This window comes from Diceros bicornis, chromosome 16 (assembly GCF_020826845.1).
Source record: "Diceros bicornis minor isolate mBicDic1 chromosome 16, mDicBic1.mat.cur, whole genome shotgun sequence".
Taxonomy (NCBI): Eukaryota; Metazoa; Chordata; class Mammalia; order Perissodactyla; family Rhinocerotidae; genus Diceros; species Diceros bicornis.
Genome location: NC_080755.1, coordinates 52291133 through 52307017, shown reverse-complemented (window position 1 = coordinate 52307017; position 15885 = coordinate 52291133). Strand labels below are relative to the sequence as shown.

At 37.1% G+C, this 15885-nt stretch overlaps 1 protein-coding gene across 1 annotated transcript in view; it reads right to left on the bottom strand.

Annotated features, from left to right (window-relative positions):
- CDH20 (cadherin 20) overlaps positions 1-15885 on the bottom strand; it is a 194591-nt gene that overhangs the window by 17178 nt on the left and 161528 nt on the right. Inside the window, exons 6-7 of the mRNA XM_058557243.1 lie at positions 13448-13635; positions 5572-5825 (exon numbers count right to left, since the gene is read on the bottom strand). Of these exons, the coding sequence (XP_058413226.1) occupies positions 5572-5825; positions 13448-13635 (442 nt within the window). The remainder of the gene's footprint in view (positions 1-5571; positions 5826-13447; positions 13636-15885) is intronic.

Sequence of the window (15885 nt, the reverse complement as noted above, 5' to 3'; positions counted from 1 at the left end):
AAACAGCGTGCCAAAGCATTAGTGCAGTTTTAAGCTGTGTAAAGATCAATTTCAGTGATTTAAAGCTTAAAACTGCCCTAAGGCTTTTAGGACACTCTGAATATCAACCCCTACATATCTTTGTTCAAAACAAATTTTCTTCAAATAAGTTCTGAAATGCTAAATTGGAACTGTAAAAGGTATAGTTCAGTGGTTCCCATCCCTGTAATTAGTATCACCTATTGGGAAAGGAAGATTTGCATCAAATCCTTTATAAACATGCTAATGACCGACCTGCTGGCAAACACAATAAAGGTATTTACTAGCTGGAGAGTCCTTACCTATGGAATGTTTTTAGCAGGGTGGACCAGGTCTGTCTAAGTGGCTAATTATAAATAAGCCTGGAATTTATGAATTTATGGGGCGCAGCTTGCTGGAAGATGTCATGTGAGCTATGTAATTAATGGGGTATAAAAAGCAGATGTTCCATAACCAAAATGGCTCCTGTTCAGGCAGTGCACTTCATCTGTTGCTTACACTTTTCATGTTCAGTGTGGACCAGTATGCATCCTTACACAGCGAAAGAAGGATATTTACAAGCACTTGCTCTTGACAGTTTCAGACCTCCCCAAGGAAAGAATGCTTGGCTCATATTTTGCTGTTGTCTGTATTCTTTGAGTCATTATTTACCTTGGTCTTGGGTAAGATCTATAATTCCTGTTGAATCTGATTTGGCAATCTGACTCTTTGTGTTATCTCACCTGGTCCCCATCTTGGGAGATTCAATAAGTGTGGAGAGAGGGTCAGACATCTATATTTTTAAAACCTTCCATAAGGGATTTTGATATGAGAACTATCCTTGAGAACCTTATGTAGTCCTTGGTAATGGGTGGTAATTATACTAGCTGCCATTTATTCAATACCAGACATTTTATAGCTTCTTTTTTAATTCTTACAACATCTAGAAGGTAGGCATTATCTCAACAGAAAAGGTAACTAAGACTTAGAGAAGTTAAATCACTTTCATAAAGTTACACAGCTAGTAATTTGCAGGGGTAAGATTTGAAACATACACACACACACATATACATAAACTACTGTAATATATTGATTCAAAATTCTATTTAAAGTTTCCAGCAATTGCAGTTTAATCTTAAAGTTGTTGAAATTGGGATACTGCCATTTTGATGGGAGTAAGCAGTTTCTTTAGTGCATTGTTTTTCAAACTGCGGGTTAGTGAAATCAATATGGTGAGTTATGACTAGTGTTGAAAGAAAATGAAATAGAATAGAATATGTGCATGCCAGACTATCACATGCAGTAAAGGTAAATATTGATGGTAAAACTTTTGTTTCAAATATATATAAATACATATATACAGTATATGCATGTGTATGTATTTGGTAAAATGTTTTGTGTTAAACATGTTTTTTTTTTTTTTCCCCCGGCAAAGATTCAGGATGACTGTTCAGAGAATTAGGCATTAAATGGAAAGGTGACCACTAAGGGCTAGAAAAATTGGAATCATTTCAGTTATAACTTTCCAAGAGTTGGGAAATTTAAGGAAGCAAATTAATGCCTCTCTCTGTTTGTGGCTTTATTTAACGAATACTTACTGTAGCCTGGCACTGCTCTATACACCTTACATATAGTGACTCATTTAATCCTCACAGTAACCCTATGAGGTAGGTACTGTTATCATCTCCATTTTACAGGTGAGAAAACTGAGGCATGGAGAGGTTAAGTCACTTGCCCAAGGTCACACAGCTGGGAATCAGGCCTAGGCAGTTCAGTTTCCAGTTCCTGCTCCTAATCACCAAGCCACGCTGCCTTACTGCACATAGAATGTATGGAATTGTTTAAGGAAACAAAATTCTTCTTGAAGGTAGATTAAGCTATGATAGCAAACAGTTGACTTTTTAATAAAAAATATGCCTACCAAGTTCATTTAATATTAACTGGAATATTTTTTTTTCTAGGTATAATGACTTAGTTTTAAAGTTTACTGGCTGTTTTAAGAGTTGAATTTGTCTCAGGAAAAAATACTGATTGGCGCATGACAGTGTTTTCTTTCTGCTCCCCACACGTGAGAAAAGCCAACCATTCCGCCCATGGGGCCATAACCCTGATGGCAGCTCTCCAAGCTGTAGGCATAATGCTCAGGGGAGAGGCAGCCTATGATGAACCAGCTTTCTGCACGCTAACCTACAACGCCATAGCAAATGTCGCAGATGGTATGGGAGATGGAGCGATGGAAGTAACTAACTGACAGAACCCATGGCAGTACTGCTTGGGGACACCAGGAGGAAACACTGCGAGCCTGCCTCAGAGAAGCCTCCTCATTGAGTGGAATCCCTTCCCAGTTTCCCAAATGGGGCCTGAATTGAGGCCATAATAGCAGTCATTACTCTGAATGGGACACTGGGCCAATTTTCAGGAGGCAGGAGAACAAATTAAAGGTGTAGCTACAGATGGAAAATGAGGAAATTGGGACACACTAGTGAATTATGTAGGTGGTTTTCCTTTCTCTGACCATAATATTCTCACCTACTACGGGCAGAATAGGCATAACATACACAAACAAAGCTGCCTTCAGCGAGCAGTAGCTGGTGTGCTTTGGGCTCCCCGCTTTTCTGCTTGGCTGAGGACATTCTCTGAATCTGGGAGCGATTTGGAGGTAGGGCATCGTGGGCAGGCTCACTAAATCCACACACACAGGATGGCACAGGAGGGCAGGCTATTTCCACACCCAGCAGAAGCCTACTTCAGTTGCCAAATGGTTCAGTTTCTTGCTTGCCAGAAATTCCCCGAGCGTTTATTAAAAATTTAGGAGATCCAAACATTGTATTTTTCATGTGTATAATCTGGAGACTTAGTTTTGGGATTTACTAGTATATGATGACCAGCTTATATGCCTGACTACACCATAAACTTTCTAGAAAGGAGATTATAAAAGTCCTAATAAACTTTTAAAAAAGTTAAATGGCCTTTTATCCATAACATTTTAACATCAAATGATATGTTGATTTTTGGGTGATTTAATATGTATTTTCTTTTTAGGAATATAAATCTCATTTATTTGTAATAAAAATGCAGAAGATAAATTAGATAGCCAAGCTGCTATAAATATGCAAATTATTTTAAAAGAAAATAACTTTTATAGGAAAAATAAGGATAAAATGAGCAATTTGCGGAAAGATAACATAGGAAAGTAATTGCCACATGGGTTTATTAAATGATAGCTAGAGAGTTGACTTTTATGTGCTTTTCCCTATGAGAGTCCAGGACCCCTAATGTTCTGCTTGGGTCCAGGGACAATTCTTTGTTCCTGTGGGACAGTACAAAGAGCCAGGGACCCTATATCTAGCAATATGAATTCTGCTCCTTCTTTGCAACCAAAATGCAGAGGGAGAATTATCCCTAGTTGTGCTAAGTGGAATTCTGCGTTGTCCGCTGTGCCTGAACGCGTGTCTCGTTAGCTCCAGGCCTGTGGCTGTCACTTTGTTCTTGCCTGTTTCTCTCTCAGGACCTAGAGTCTTGCTCCAGAATAAGGCCCAGTGGACCCTGCTCTCTGCCTCTGGCCTGTTCACTCTTGACTCCTTCCTGACTGGGATCTATTGGAGCAGACAGGCATTCCATTATGTACCTCCTTGATGCTGACTGCTGTGCCATGCTGGCCAACTGATGCTTTTCAATGGCTCATCATCTGAAGTAGCATTTTCTGTTAGCCAGACAAGATTCCTTCATTTTGTGTACCTCATTTTGCTCCCTGCCAGACATGGATCCAGGCCTGATAGCATTTCTTTCATTCCTAGATATGTCTTTAGCCCTGAATACTGCATATACACTCTATGGGTGTGTGTGTGTGTGTATTTTCTGTCTGCATTCAGTCTCTTTTGCTTGTCATTTAGTAGTGTGACTCCTAACAGAGCATAATTCCTGTGCTTACCATGTAGGAGACCAGAGTCAGAATCTGGAAAGAAGATGTGGAAGTATCCACTGGGTATTCTGATTGACTGTTTTAGAAATGGTATCTGATTTTTTCAAGCTCATGCTTCTTTTATTTCAAACATTTCCCTCCTAAACTTTTATTCTCTAAAGTTTTCCCCACAGTGTCTTCTCTAATATGAATAGATTAATTAATTGATCAGAAGATATATACATATATTCTTGGCTTCTGAAAATATAAATTTATAATAGAATCTGTTTTATTTATGTTGTGGTTGTTTTGGGGATAAAATGATTTCACTAACTTCTTCTCATCCTATTATACATTTAAAAAGCTTACGGTTGAAATATCACTGTTGTGAAGTTGTTATAATTCATAACAGAAAGGTTAGTTGCCTTATAAAAATCAAATATCAGAATCAAACAAAATCATTTTAGCCATTTTAATGCCTGAAAGTGTGAAATGTTTGCTAATTGGTCAGAGGAAGCAGATTTCCCCCAGTATAGTTATTCTCAGGAGAGAACCATTATCATTAAACTGCAAAAGCACATTTTCATTAAATACAAAATGCACCACGTGAGAGAAGTAGCCCACTGACAGAAAAGGCATTTGATAAATTGGGGTGTGTTTAAAATGTGTTGCTGCACTAAAGCCCCGGATCCATTTTACCATGTGGCTTTCAACAATTAATGTGACAGATGGCCTCAAACAGCCTTGGAATCCTGATCTTTTGTGTCAAGCTTCAGAGGCTTGGCAGTTGCTCTGGAAGGTTGAGGTGTCAACCTGTCCACCAGCTGTTTGCACTTTGGTTCCAGAGTTGATGGGAAATGGCCATGGCTTGTAAGAGCAGCTCTCCTCTCCCCCTTGAAGGGGAAGCATCTTGGTTGGAATCTTTAAGTTCAAAACACACTTTGGAGAGACTGATATGTGGGCTTGCCCTAGAAAGCCCTATCTGGCCAGTTTACATGGCATTGAAGCCACTGACAACAGGAGTAGTTTCTATGTCTGTTGTTTCTAAAGTATATGCAAATATATATAGTATATGTTATTTTTTTCCCATTTTTTAAAGTGAAAATGTCAAAGGTTCATAAAAATTGAAAGAATGTGCTATGATCACCTTTGTATTCACCACTAAGATTTGACAGTTTTTAATGTTTTGTTTTCTGTGTGTCTGTCTATGCTTTTTCTGAATTGGTAGTTTTCAACCGGGGATGATTTTGTCCCCCTACTCCTTCCCTGTCCTGGGACATTTGGCAATGTTTGAGGACATTTTAGGTTGTGACAACTCAGGAGGTGCTACTGACATTTAGTGGGTAGAGGACAGAGATGCTGCTAAACATTGTACAATGCACAGGACAGCCTCCCACAACAAAGAATTATCCAGCCCCAAATGTCAGTAGGGCCATGATTGAGAACTAAGGGGGGTATATGTGTGTGTGTGTGTGTTGAATGTGAGTTGTAGACATAATGATACTTGACTTCTAAATAATGTGACAAGCCCATGTTCTTTAAACAGGAAGAACTTAAAGAAAGAGGAGAGTCTCCAGAGATGGAAGAAGCAAAGGGAAATAGTGCTAGAAAATTAGATACCAGGGAAGGGAAGATTCCAGGATATAAGAAAAAGGTGAAATCTGTGGGAAAACCTGATTGAGTTGTTGGTCACATCTGGGTCCTTGGCAGAAATGATCTGTATGGTCGTTCCAATCGCCACATCCTCTGGAACCTCCACAAAATAAAAGCCAGGTTCAAATACAGGGGGCTCATCCACATCTTCCACACTGATGTGCACTGTGGTTGTGTCCTGAAATGGGCCCAGGTTCAGAAAACGCATCTCCAGGTGTGGATTGGCTCCCTCCACTTTTAAAGTGTAGCTTTTCTTGCTTTCAAAACTCAGAGGCTGAAAAGTAATGACAGGAAAATTGATTAGCCACGAGCATATATGTCAAGGTTTTAAAGGATGGCTAGTATTGATGGCTGGTGGGAAGATTCTCAAATTCATTAAATGGAGGAAAAGAGGCAAAGGGAAAAACAAGGGGAATTTTTCCTTTGTTCCATAGTTCTTGGTCTTAATGTCAGTTTCAAGTTGGGTAAAGAAGGTAAGGAAGATGCTAGATGCATCAGAGATAGTGAAGGAAGCCAATTTGCTGATTATGAAAGCCACTGTATCCTGGGCAAGCTCGACTTGAACATGTCTACTCCTTAATCAGCATGGTTACCTTATCTTTAGAGATGCTTGTTTATTTCAAAAGATGTCATGATGATTAAAAGAGAGTTCAAGTTCTGTTTCAGAATATCCATACAACCGAGGCCTAGGCTTTTCTGTTTTCTTCCTTTAATAAAAAAATTCTTGAGTACAAATGCAGCAGTGATTTTTTCCAAGAAACTATAATAAGCACCTCACAAGGGTTCTCAGGGAACTGTGTCAGATCAATATTTAGTTTATTCAGTGCATTTTGTTTATCATAGATACTCTCTTTTAAAAACCTGATCCAAGACCTCATTTTACAGTTACAGAACTTGATACCCAGAGAGCTCAGAAGACTGGACTAAACTGACATGGTTACATAATGGCAGAGTAGAAATGCTGGTCTGTATTTTTAAATTGCTTGTTCAGGGTGCATCCATAAAACTTTGTCTAGTAAAATTCCATGTCATAACATAATTTTTTTAGTTGTCTCTTTTTTTGATCTATTCCTATCTTCAGGATGTTTTATGTCAAAATTAATATAACACTTTAGGGTAGAAAGTGAACTTGAATGCTATCTCTTCGGAGTAATCCATTATGTTTTTTTTAAACTGACAAAAATGTTTAAATGTTTTAAGCAACAGTTACCTCAAAACAGCATCAATAATAAAAAACATCATGGAAAGTCATTCCTATAAAATAATTACAGTGGATGGCAAAGCAGTTACTAAAGCTTAAGAGTCACATGTCAATTTGGCCATGACCAATTTCTCTAGCTAAATATTCACTTGTGCTTTTTTTCATAAAACATGCTGAATGTAAGCACATTTTATGTTATAAAGAGAGCAATTGCTTTGCTTTTGAGAAACAAACAGCAGTAAGAGTTGCTTTAACTAAATTTATTTGCAAATTCTAATAAAAATAATTTTTGTTTGTTCTGTTGCTGTTGTTTGGTTACTACTTGTTCTGCATTTACTTAGTGCCACACGTTGTACTTTTTTCATGGAGTCAACCATCCCCGTTTAAACCAAGCAGCCATTTCCACTAGGCTGCCTGCCTCACTAGTTCTTCGTCAAAAGGCAAGGTTTTCATTAACAGGGAAATCTGCTGCTCAGATTATGATATATTTGAAGGAATAGTTATACCAGTTTATTTTATTTATACTTGTTCTCTAAATCTAGACATTTATCTTTCCTGGTAAATTACATTATATTTTCTTAAAATTTTTTCCTTAAATATGCGTAACTCAAAGTGGAAACTGTTGTTTATGTTAGGTTTGAGCTAGACAAATTTGTTTTTTCCTTAATTTGAAGTCATTTTTCTAATCTGGTGTGATTTTTGGTACTCATTTTTTTAAATTAAGGTGTAACTTACATACATTAAAATTCATCTTTTTTAGTGTAAAGTTTTTTAGGTTTTGACAAATGTATACAGCCGTGTGTCCACCATGATAATCAAGATATAGAATGGTTCCATCACCCCCATTACCCCCTGCACTGTGCCCCTTTGTGATCAACTCCTCTCCCCTTGGCAACCACTGATCTATGGTTCTATCTCTATTGCAAAAATGTCATATAAATGCAGTCATTCAGTATGTAGTCTTTGGAGTCTAGTTGCTTTCACTTAGCATGATGCATTTGAGATTCATCCATGTCGTTGTGTGAATGAGTAGTTTCTCCCTTTCAGTTGCCATGTAATATTCCATTATATGAATGTACCACAGTTTATTTATCCATTTTCCACTAGAGGTACAATTGAGTTGTTTCCAACTTCTGAGAGTTATGAATAAAGCCACTATGAACATTTGCATATAGGTTTTTGTGTGAACATAGGTTTTCATTTCACTTGGGTGAATACCTAGGAGTGGGATTGCAGGATCGTATGGTAAGTATATTTTTAACTTTATAAGAAACTTCCAAACCAATTTTCAAAGTGGCTGTACCATTTTGCATCCCCACCAGGAATGTGTGAAAGTTCTAGTTGCTCCACATGCTTGTCATTATTTCGTTTTGTTAGTTTTTCTGATTTTAGCCATCCTAGTGGGTATGAAGTAGTATCTCATTGTGGTTTTGATTTGTATTTCCCTAATGCCTAATGATAGTGAGCATCACTATATGTGTCTGTATATCTTTATATGTCTTCTTGAAGAGTTCTTTATGTATTCTAAATTCAAATCCTTTATCAGACATGTGAGTTGCAAATATTTTCTCCCAATGTGTGATTTGTCTTTTCATTCTCTTAACAGTGACTTTTCAAGAGAAGAAACTCTTGATTTTGATGAAGTCTTACTTATCACTTTTTCTTTTGTAGATTGGGATTTTAGTGTCATATCTAAGAAATCTTTGCTTAATCAGAGTCACAAAGATTTTCTCCTGTGTTTCCTTCTAGAAATTTTATAGTTTTAGTTTTTTACATTTAAGTATATTATCCATTTGGAGTTTATTTCTGTGAGGTATGAATCAAGATTCTTTTTCTGGCATATGGATATCCAATTGTTTTAGCACCATCTGGTGAAGAGACTAGAGCGAGTTTTTAATTATTGTTAAAATTTCTTTTAAATGTTACCCAGTGATTACATTATTTAAGATTATTGTCTCCCTCACTTAAATAGTTTTGTTATTTAATATTGAAAGAAAACATCGCCCTAAATACCCTAAGCTTTAAATTGCCCGCAATTGATATATGTTTAACTTTTCTCTCTTGAAAAGTTTTGTACTTATTTTTTTAACATCAAAGAATTGCTTATTTCCATATTTATAATAGTAAATCAAAGAGTAGTAATGTCTGAGAACTCAAGTTCCAAATTCAAAAAATTTCCTAGAGTTGGTGCACACAAAAATGGAAAGCCATTATATCCTTGAAAATTAAGTCATAAAAATTGTGGCACAAAATAATAATGTAGCTCCCTAAGCAGAATTAATTATTCCCCCCTCTATTCCCATAGCACTTTGTCATTCTTCCATTATGGCTCTTCTTATTTTGTATTACAAATATTTCTTTCTATGTTGGTCCCTTTCACCAGACTCGAGGGCAAAGGCTATGACTTAGTCAGATTTTTATCTGGCCCCAGTGCCTAGTGAGGGCCTAAAACCTAAAAAAGCAGCAAAAAAATGTTGCATTGAATAGTGCAAAAAACTTTTTCAATCTGAGTATTAACAAGTACTGGTTGAGTGATAATATATACAGATTTTATGTTACCGTATATTAATGATTCTAAGATGTACATTTTTTCTTATTTTGACATTTTGGAAATAGGGTTGTTTCTCCAATTGATGGCACCGTACAACTGCTGTAGGCCCAACAGGAGATAGGATGTAGTTGTCACTGTGCAAGCCGGACCTAGTCAAAGCTCTACATGTTGTACTTCACTTGAGTTCTGCACATTGTTGGCAGTACATGTGTATAGCTTTATTGCCTCCTAAAATAACTTCAAAAAGATTGTATTATGATTCAACCTTGAAACAAAAGTTGTTGTGTAGACAGAATGGCATGGAAACAACAGCAGGGAGTAAATCTGATATTAGTGGAGTAAATATGTCTGTGCCTACAAGAACTTTTTCAATAGCTATAAATTAAGGAATAAGAAAGCATTGTATCATCTAAATTGGCAAGATTTTTTTTTAAAAGTGGTATATAAAACAATGATGGAGTTTACAATTCATGACATCTTAGATTTGATGAAATACGGAAGTTTTGATTTTTGTGGCCTGCCTAAGAGGAGAATGGACTCAAAACAATTGCTTCTTGTATGCTGGAAGATGGAAGATGAAGACATTCTTCAGACTGGAGAATGGCATAACATCATGCTCATATAGAATAAAGAACATTCTGAAAATTATATATTTCAAGTTATCTTTCAAGCATTTAAGTTAAGAGACTGAAAAATCAATTGATTGATTACTTAAAAGCCAAAAAGACCCAAGGTACTGGGTAGTAATCAGTGTCATTTTATGAAGACCCAATTCTATCAGTTCAACTTAATTTCTCTTTTTGAAAAAGTATGTGCTTTTTAGACTGATAATAGGCCTTAGGGAAATAAATCAAATGCAGAACTTTTGTTTCAATTTTATATGACATTATTAATGAGAAAGTAGGAAGATGGGTGGAGATCAGGCATCTGAGTGAATGTTGTTTCAAAGGTATGGATTGAGCAGTCGATAGCTTCTGAAGTATTTATTATATTTGACTTGTCCATCTACCCAACTTATTGACCTCTTTCTTAATTCCATTTTCTGGCACCTCCTAAGTTCAGAAGAGAAATCCAAATGAGCTTGGAAAAATTGATATATGTTTTGATTAAACATGGATATAGTTTTAGTAATGACAATGAAAGAGTGTTCTGTCTTATGAGGTTTAATCTTTTCTCTAGGTAAGGGAGCTGGATAAAAGACGTTTTGAGATTCCTTTCAGATACAAAATTGTAATAATATTTTTTTAAATGAATGACTTGTAATAAGGCCTAAGCTATATTCTAATAATTTGATAAATTAATGTTATTATATTATTTAGAATTACTTTGTATATTATTTTAAGATACAAAATAAAATTTAAAGTATATTGAGAATCTCAAAAGCTCTTTTTCTGATTGCTTAACTTTTTAAAGAGAATATTTTCATTAAAGAAACAATTATCCAAAACTTTGAGTTTTTACCTTGTTTACAGTTACCAGTCGTGGTAAGCAATGTATTATTAATTGTTAAGTTGAGGCATGCCATATAACAGGGTAATGTTCTTAAACCTATGTGATATACCAAATTGGTATTATTATTTCTAGTCACCTCTTATAATTCTAGCATGTGTTATTAATTCTTAGAGAATGAGAATAAAATAAGAAACTGCAATATTTAAATTACGTCCAGATTTAAGTGATAATTCCAAAGTTAAACTCAGCTTTTTGCACTATTTGGAGGTCATTGTGTGCCGTTCATAAAGATTTCTGGTTGGTGGAATGCTGGATATATCTGTTCTTTTACTGTATTTGATTGCGCCTTAAGTAAACATAGGACAAACGTGTGAACTCTTCTCTTCTCTTCTAAAGCAGTGTTAATTCAACTCTATGGCAAAGCATGGAATAAAGTTATTCCATGTGCCACATTCTAAGTTATGACTTTGTTGCTTTTGTCAATGTCATCAGTGACCTCCATGTTCCTAAAGTATCTGGTTAATTTTCAATGTTCTTATATGACGTTCAGCAGCATTTGTCACAGGTGATCATTCCCTTCTCTTGGAAACAGCTTCTTCATGCCTTCCAGGACACCACACTCCCGTGATTTTCCTCCTGCCTCCCTGGTCTCTCCTTGTCAGTCTCCTTGCTTGTCCTTGCTCTTCTCCCTGACCTATTCACGTTGGGGTGCTGCAAGGCTCATTTCACTGACCTCTTCTCCTTCTATGCTTAGTCTCTTGGAATATCATTCTGTTTTATTTTCTTTAAGTACCATCTATATGTTTATGACTCTCACATTTATATTTCCAGCCCAGAACTCTTCTCCAGACTCCAGACTCCTATAACCATCTACTACACATCTCCATTTGGGTGTCTGGTAGACGCTGCAAACATAACATGTCCAGAATTGAATCCCAATATTTGCCACCTCCTGCCACCTGCTCTGCTTGCAGACTTCCCCATCTTAGTTAATGGCAACTCTATTCTTGTTGCTCAGTTGACTCCTTTCTTTCTTTTGTATCCTTATTCAATCTGCTAAGAAATACTATTGGCTCTACTTTCAAAATATATCCAGATTCTGACTGCTTCTCACCACTTCCATTCCCACCACCCTAGACCAAGTCCCCATCATCTCTTACCTGGATTATCACAATAGCCTCTCAGCTGGTCTCCCCTGTTCCCATCCTTGCCCCGTTATGGTCTTTTCTCAGCACAGCTTACAAAGTAATTATTTTATAATGGAAGTCCAGTCATGTCACACATCTGTTGAAGTCCTCCAGTTGTTCCCCACTTTACTCAGAGTAAAACCCAAAGTCTTTACATCAGCCTACAAGGTCCTACACAATCTGGCCCCCTTGTTACTTTTCTGAGCTACTCTCCTACTAGTCTCCCCCTCCACTCAGCCTTATAAACCTCCTTACTGTTCTGGAGTCCCACCTCAGGGCCTTTGCACTGGCTGTCCCTTTGCCTGGAACATTTTCTTCAATATCTCCATGCCCACTCCCTCATCTCCAGGGCTGCCATGTACAGTTCTCACTGAAAGTCATGTATAGGGCACCTCCCAAGGTTGTATATTGTCAACCTGCCCAACTCTATGCTGTGACTCTGCCCCCTTCAAGTCTTTGCATAAATGTTGTTCTCTGTGAGGCCAATCCCAATCACCTAATTTAAATTTGAAGTCATGTTGGCTCTTCTGATTTCACTTTTGTTCTATTTTATCCGTCCCCCCATAGCACTTATCACCTTCTAATATACTACTTTATCCACTTGCTATTTTGATTGTCTTCTTCCTCTCACTAGAATGTAAGCCCCGCGAGGACAGAGATTTTTCGTTGTTTTATTTACTTTCCACATTAAATTCCTAGAACAGTACCTGGCACGTAGGTAGGCATCAAACAAATATTTGTTGATCAAATAATTTAAGATATCTGGGGTTTTAAAGTGTATTGAAAATGGAGGAGACGGAAGATTAAATCAATGAGTTTTTGAATTAATGTATTTCATCAGATATATATTTATTAGAATGTTAAAACTTCAATTTTTAAGTTTTATATTCCAGCTGATATATCCATATATGCTTTATGCCATAGAATCGATAGCTTATATTCAGAAAACTTGGTAACTTATCATGAAGCCAAAGAGTTTCAAGTGATAACATCCCTCAGCAGCTATGTTTGATAAAGTTTTTTCAAGTCTAATTAGCATCTGTGGATCTTCAAGTAGCAATTAAAAAAATCCCTGCATGTTTTTATTGATTCATAAATAATATTATAGTTTTCTTTATTGTTATTTATGGTGTACTATGATAAAGAATGAGTTTTATTCAAGTGCAAATATTTATTAGGTCATTACCATCATTAGGGAATTAAGCTATAGCAGTTTTTTAAGTGGCTTAGAGCAGTTTTTTAAGTGGCTAAGTAGTGAGCTAGGAGAAATGACATATTTATAATATATCTTTATCATGACCTGGTGCCCTTTCTGTAAAACAATGACACAGCCAGTGTTTACATGTAAGCAAAAGGAGTAAGAGATTTTTTTTTCTTAATAATAGGAAAGAGTGTTTATCAGAGGATTTGAAGCAATACATATCAATAGTACAATAGCCCTTACTAACTCCTCATGTGCATTCAAAGCATCCTTTGAAATGATTTGGAAAAAGGAGTTGGATTACCTTCTTCACAGTTATGATGCCGACTTGGAAATTGGGATCTGTGTTAATGTCAAAGGTATCTGCGCCATCTCCATCCACAATAGTGTACTTCATCTCTGCATTGATTCCTTCATCCAAGTCCTTGGCAAACACTCTCCCCACGGTGGAGCTAACTGGAGCCGATTCCAACACACTCATCTGATAATGTTCTGTGAAGAAAGGTCAGAACACTCATTTTTGTAATCTGTCACTATAAAAAATGCCTCGTCATTATCTCATCATATCAGGCATGCTGGGCAAAACATCTTTCTCTTGGTTCAACAATTAAAACTTGAGTTTTACAGATGAATAAGTGAGATCCGAAGAAGCTGAGCAAATGGTATTAGGTCATAGTCTGTACTGGGTGTTTGATAAGGAGGGGCCAAACTAGCTTGATCATAATCCTAAGAGTAGGACAGGACGAAAGCAAAAATATTTATCTCAGTTAATCTACCTTCAGAGTGGTAGGAAGTACCTTGCTTTCCAATCTTTCAGTCCTTCCTAATGAACTATTTCCCCAAATGAACTATTTCCCCAAATGTTACTTCTGAGGAAGCTAGACAAACATTGTGGTCACAAAGTACATATTTATTCTATTCACATTTCAAATGCCCTCATTTTCCTTTGTGGTGATCTGGTCAGTGTACTGAGTGTCCATCTCTATGACCACCTGCCCAAAGTGAATGGCGACCAGTGATCTATAGAGGAGGAACAGCCACAGAGAGCAAGCTCTGCCAGCTCCATGCGTTGTCCATCGACGTATCCTTGCACCTGGTTCTGCCCACTGGTGGCCTCTTCATAGACGGACTTCTGATGCTGCTTCTTGTTCCAGAATAGAACACCGCAAAAGTTCTCAAATATGTAAGAAGCTCAGAGCTGGTAATGTTCTTCTTTTCAACTTGATATCCTGAATTCACAATTAAATTTAGTTCATTTTCATCTCCACAGAGTTGTATCTTCACTAACTTACCTTCTCTGGGGCTCAACTTTTTGACAGCCTTCATTATTTTGTTAATCATAATGTAACTGACTAAATAAAATCACACAATCACATTTTCAATGTGTACATGATCTCTTTTATTCTAATATGCATTGCAAGCTACAGGGAAGCCTCGGATATGAGGGTTCAAATTTCACAAAGATCTGGGGAGGCTGACAGCACCCAGCCAGCTCACAGCACCCTCTCTCGCACAGGAGAAGAAATAATGCCTGTTCGTTGCAAATATGAGCCAGGAAATTGCTAATGTCTGCAGTAGGCTGGCAGGCACTTGGATTTCAGATCTCCCCATTCACTTTCAAAGTTGTTGATGAATTAGACATTGCTATTACAGAACTTTTGGGAAAAACAAGTATCTGCCTGCAATTTTCTCCACACCAGGAAAGCTATGTGTTGTGTGTTTAAACAAACATATACATAAAATTTCTACACATGATGTGTTATGTTAGAAATAAATAGCCTGAGATCTGGATATTCCATTATACTTGGTTCAATTAAAGGTGACTGAGCTTGTTCAATATAAAATAGTAGGTATGTCATTTTGTCAACACTCCATCATCAGTTATGGTAATACTTGTAAAAAAGAAGGAAGATGGAATTCTAGAATGAGGAATCAGAAGATTAGTAATGCAGAAGAGTTTATCCAAGGTAGGATGTTCAAGAATCTAGAGTCTACAGCGTGCACAATGTGAGCCATTCATGAAGTAATCAAGATGGAACCCACAGGGTCAGCAAAGCAATAAGAAACCAATCCATATGACATTTCACAAACTGTTCCATGATGCACTAACTATTCTGTACTGTAGAACCAATCAACTTAGTAACTTACTTGCTTGCACCACTTGTGAAATACTTATCTAGTATCCTGCCTTTTTGATTCATGAAATCTCATGGGGACTTTGGGTATATCAGTTACAGGTAATATTTTGAGCTCTCTTCCTATATTTACATAGATAAAATAGATGGCTCACTTGGTCTGGCTGACTCAAAATGTAGCTATTCAGCCAATAGTTTGGCTTGACTCTTTGTTTTTGTTTTTTTTTTTGTGAAGATCAGCCCTGAGCTAACGTCTGTTGCCAATCCTCCTCTTTTTGCTGAGGAAGATTGGCCCTGGGCTAACATCCGTGCCCATCTTCCTCTACTTTATATGGGATGCTGCCACAGCATGGCTTGGCAAGAGGTGTGTCAGTCCGCACCTGAGAACCAAACCTGCGAACCCCGGGCTGCCGAAGCAGAGCACGCAAACATAACCACTACACCACCTGGCCGGACCCTTGACTCTCTGTTTTTAGTTTAGTTTTTTTTTTTTTAACCTGATTTCCCTGGTTAAGTCTTTCACCTGGAATTGTGTCTGCTACTCTCGCTTCTCCAACTGCTCCATTTAGGCGTCTGCTTATCCAATTCACGTCTCCATTCCTGGGCT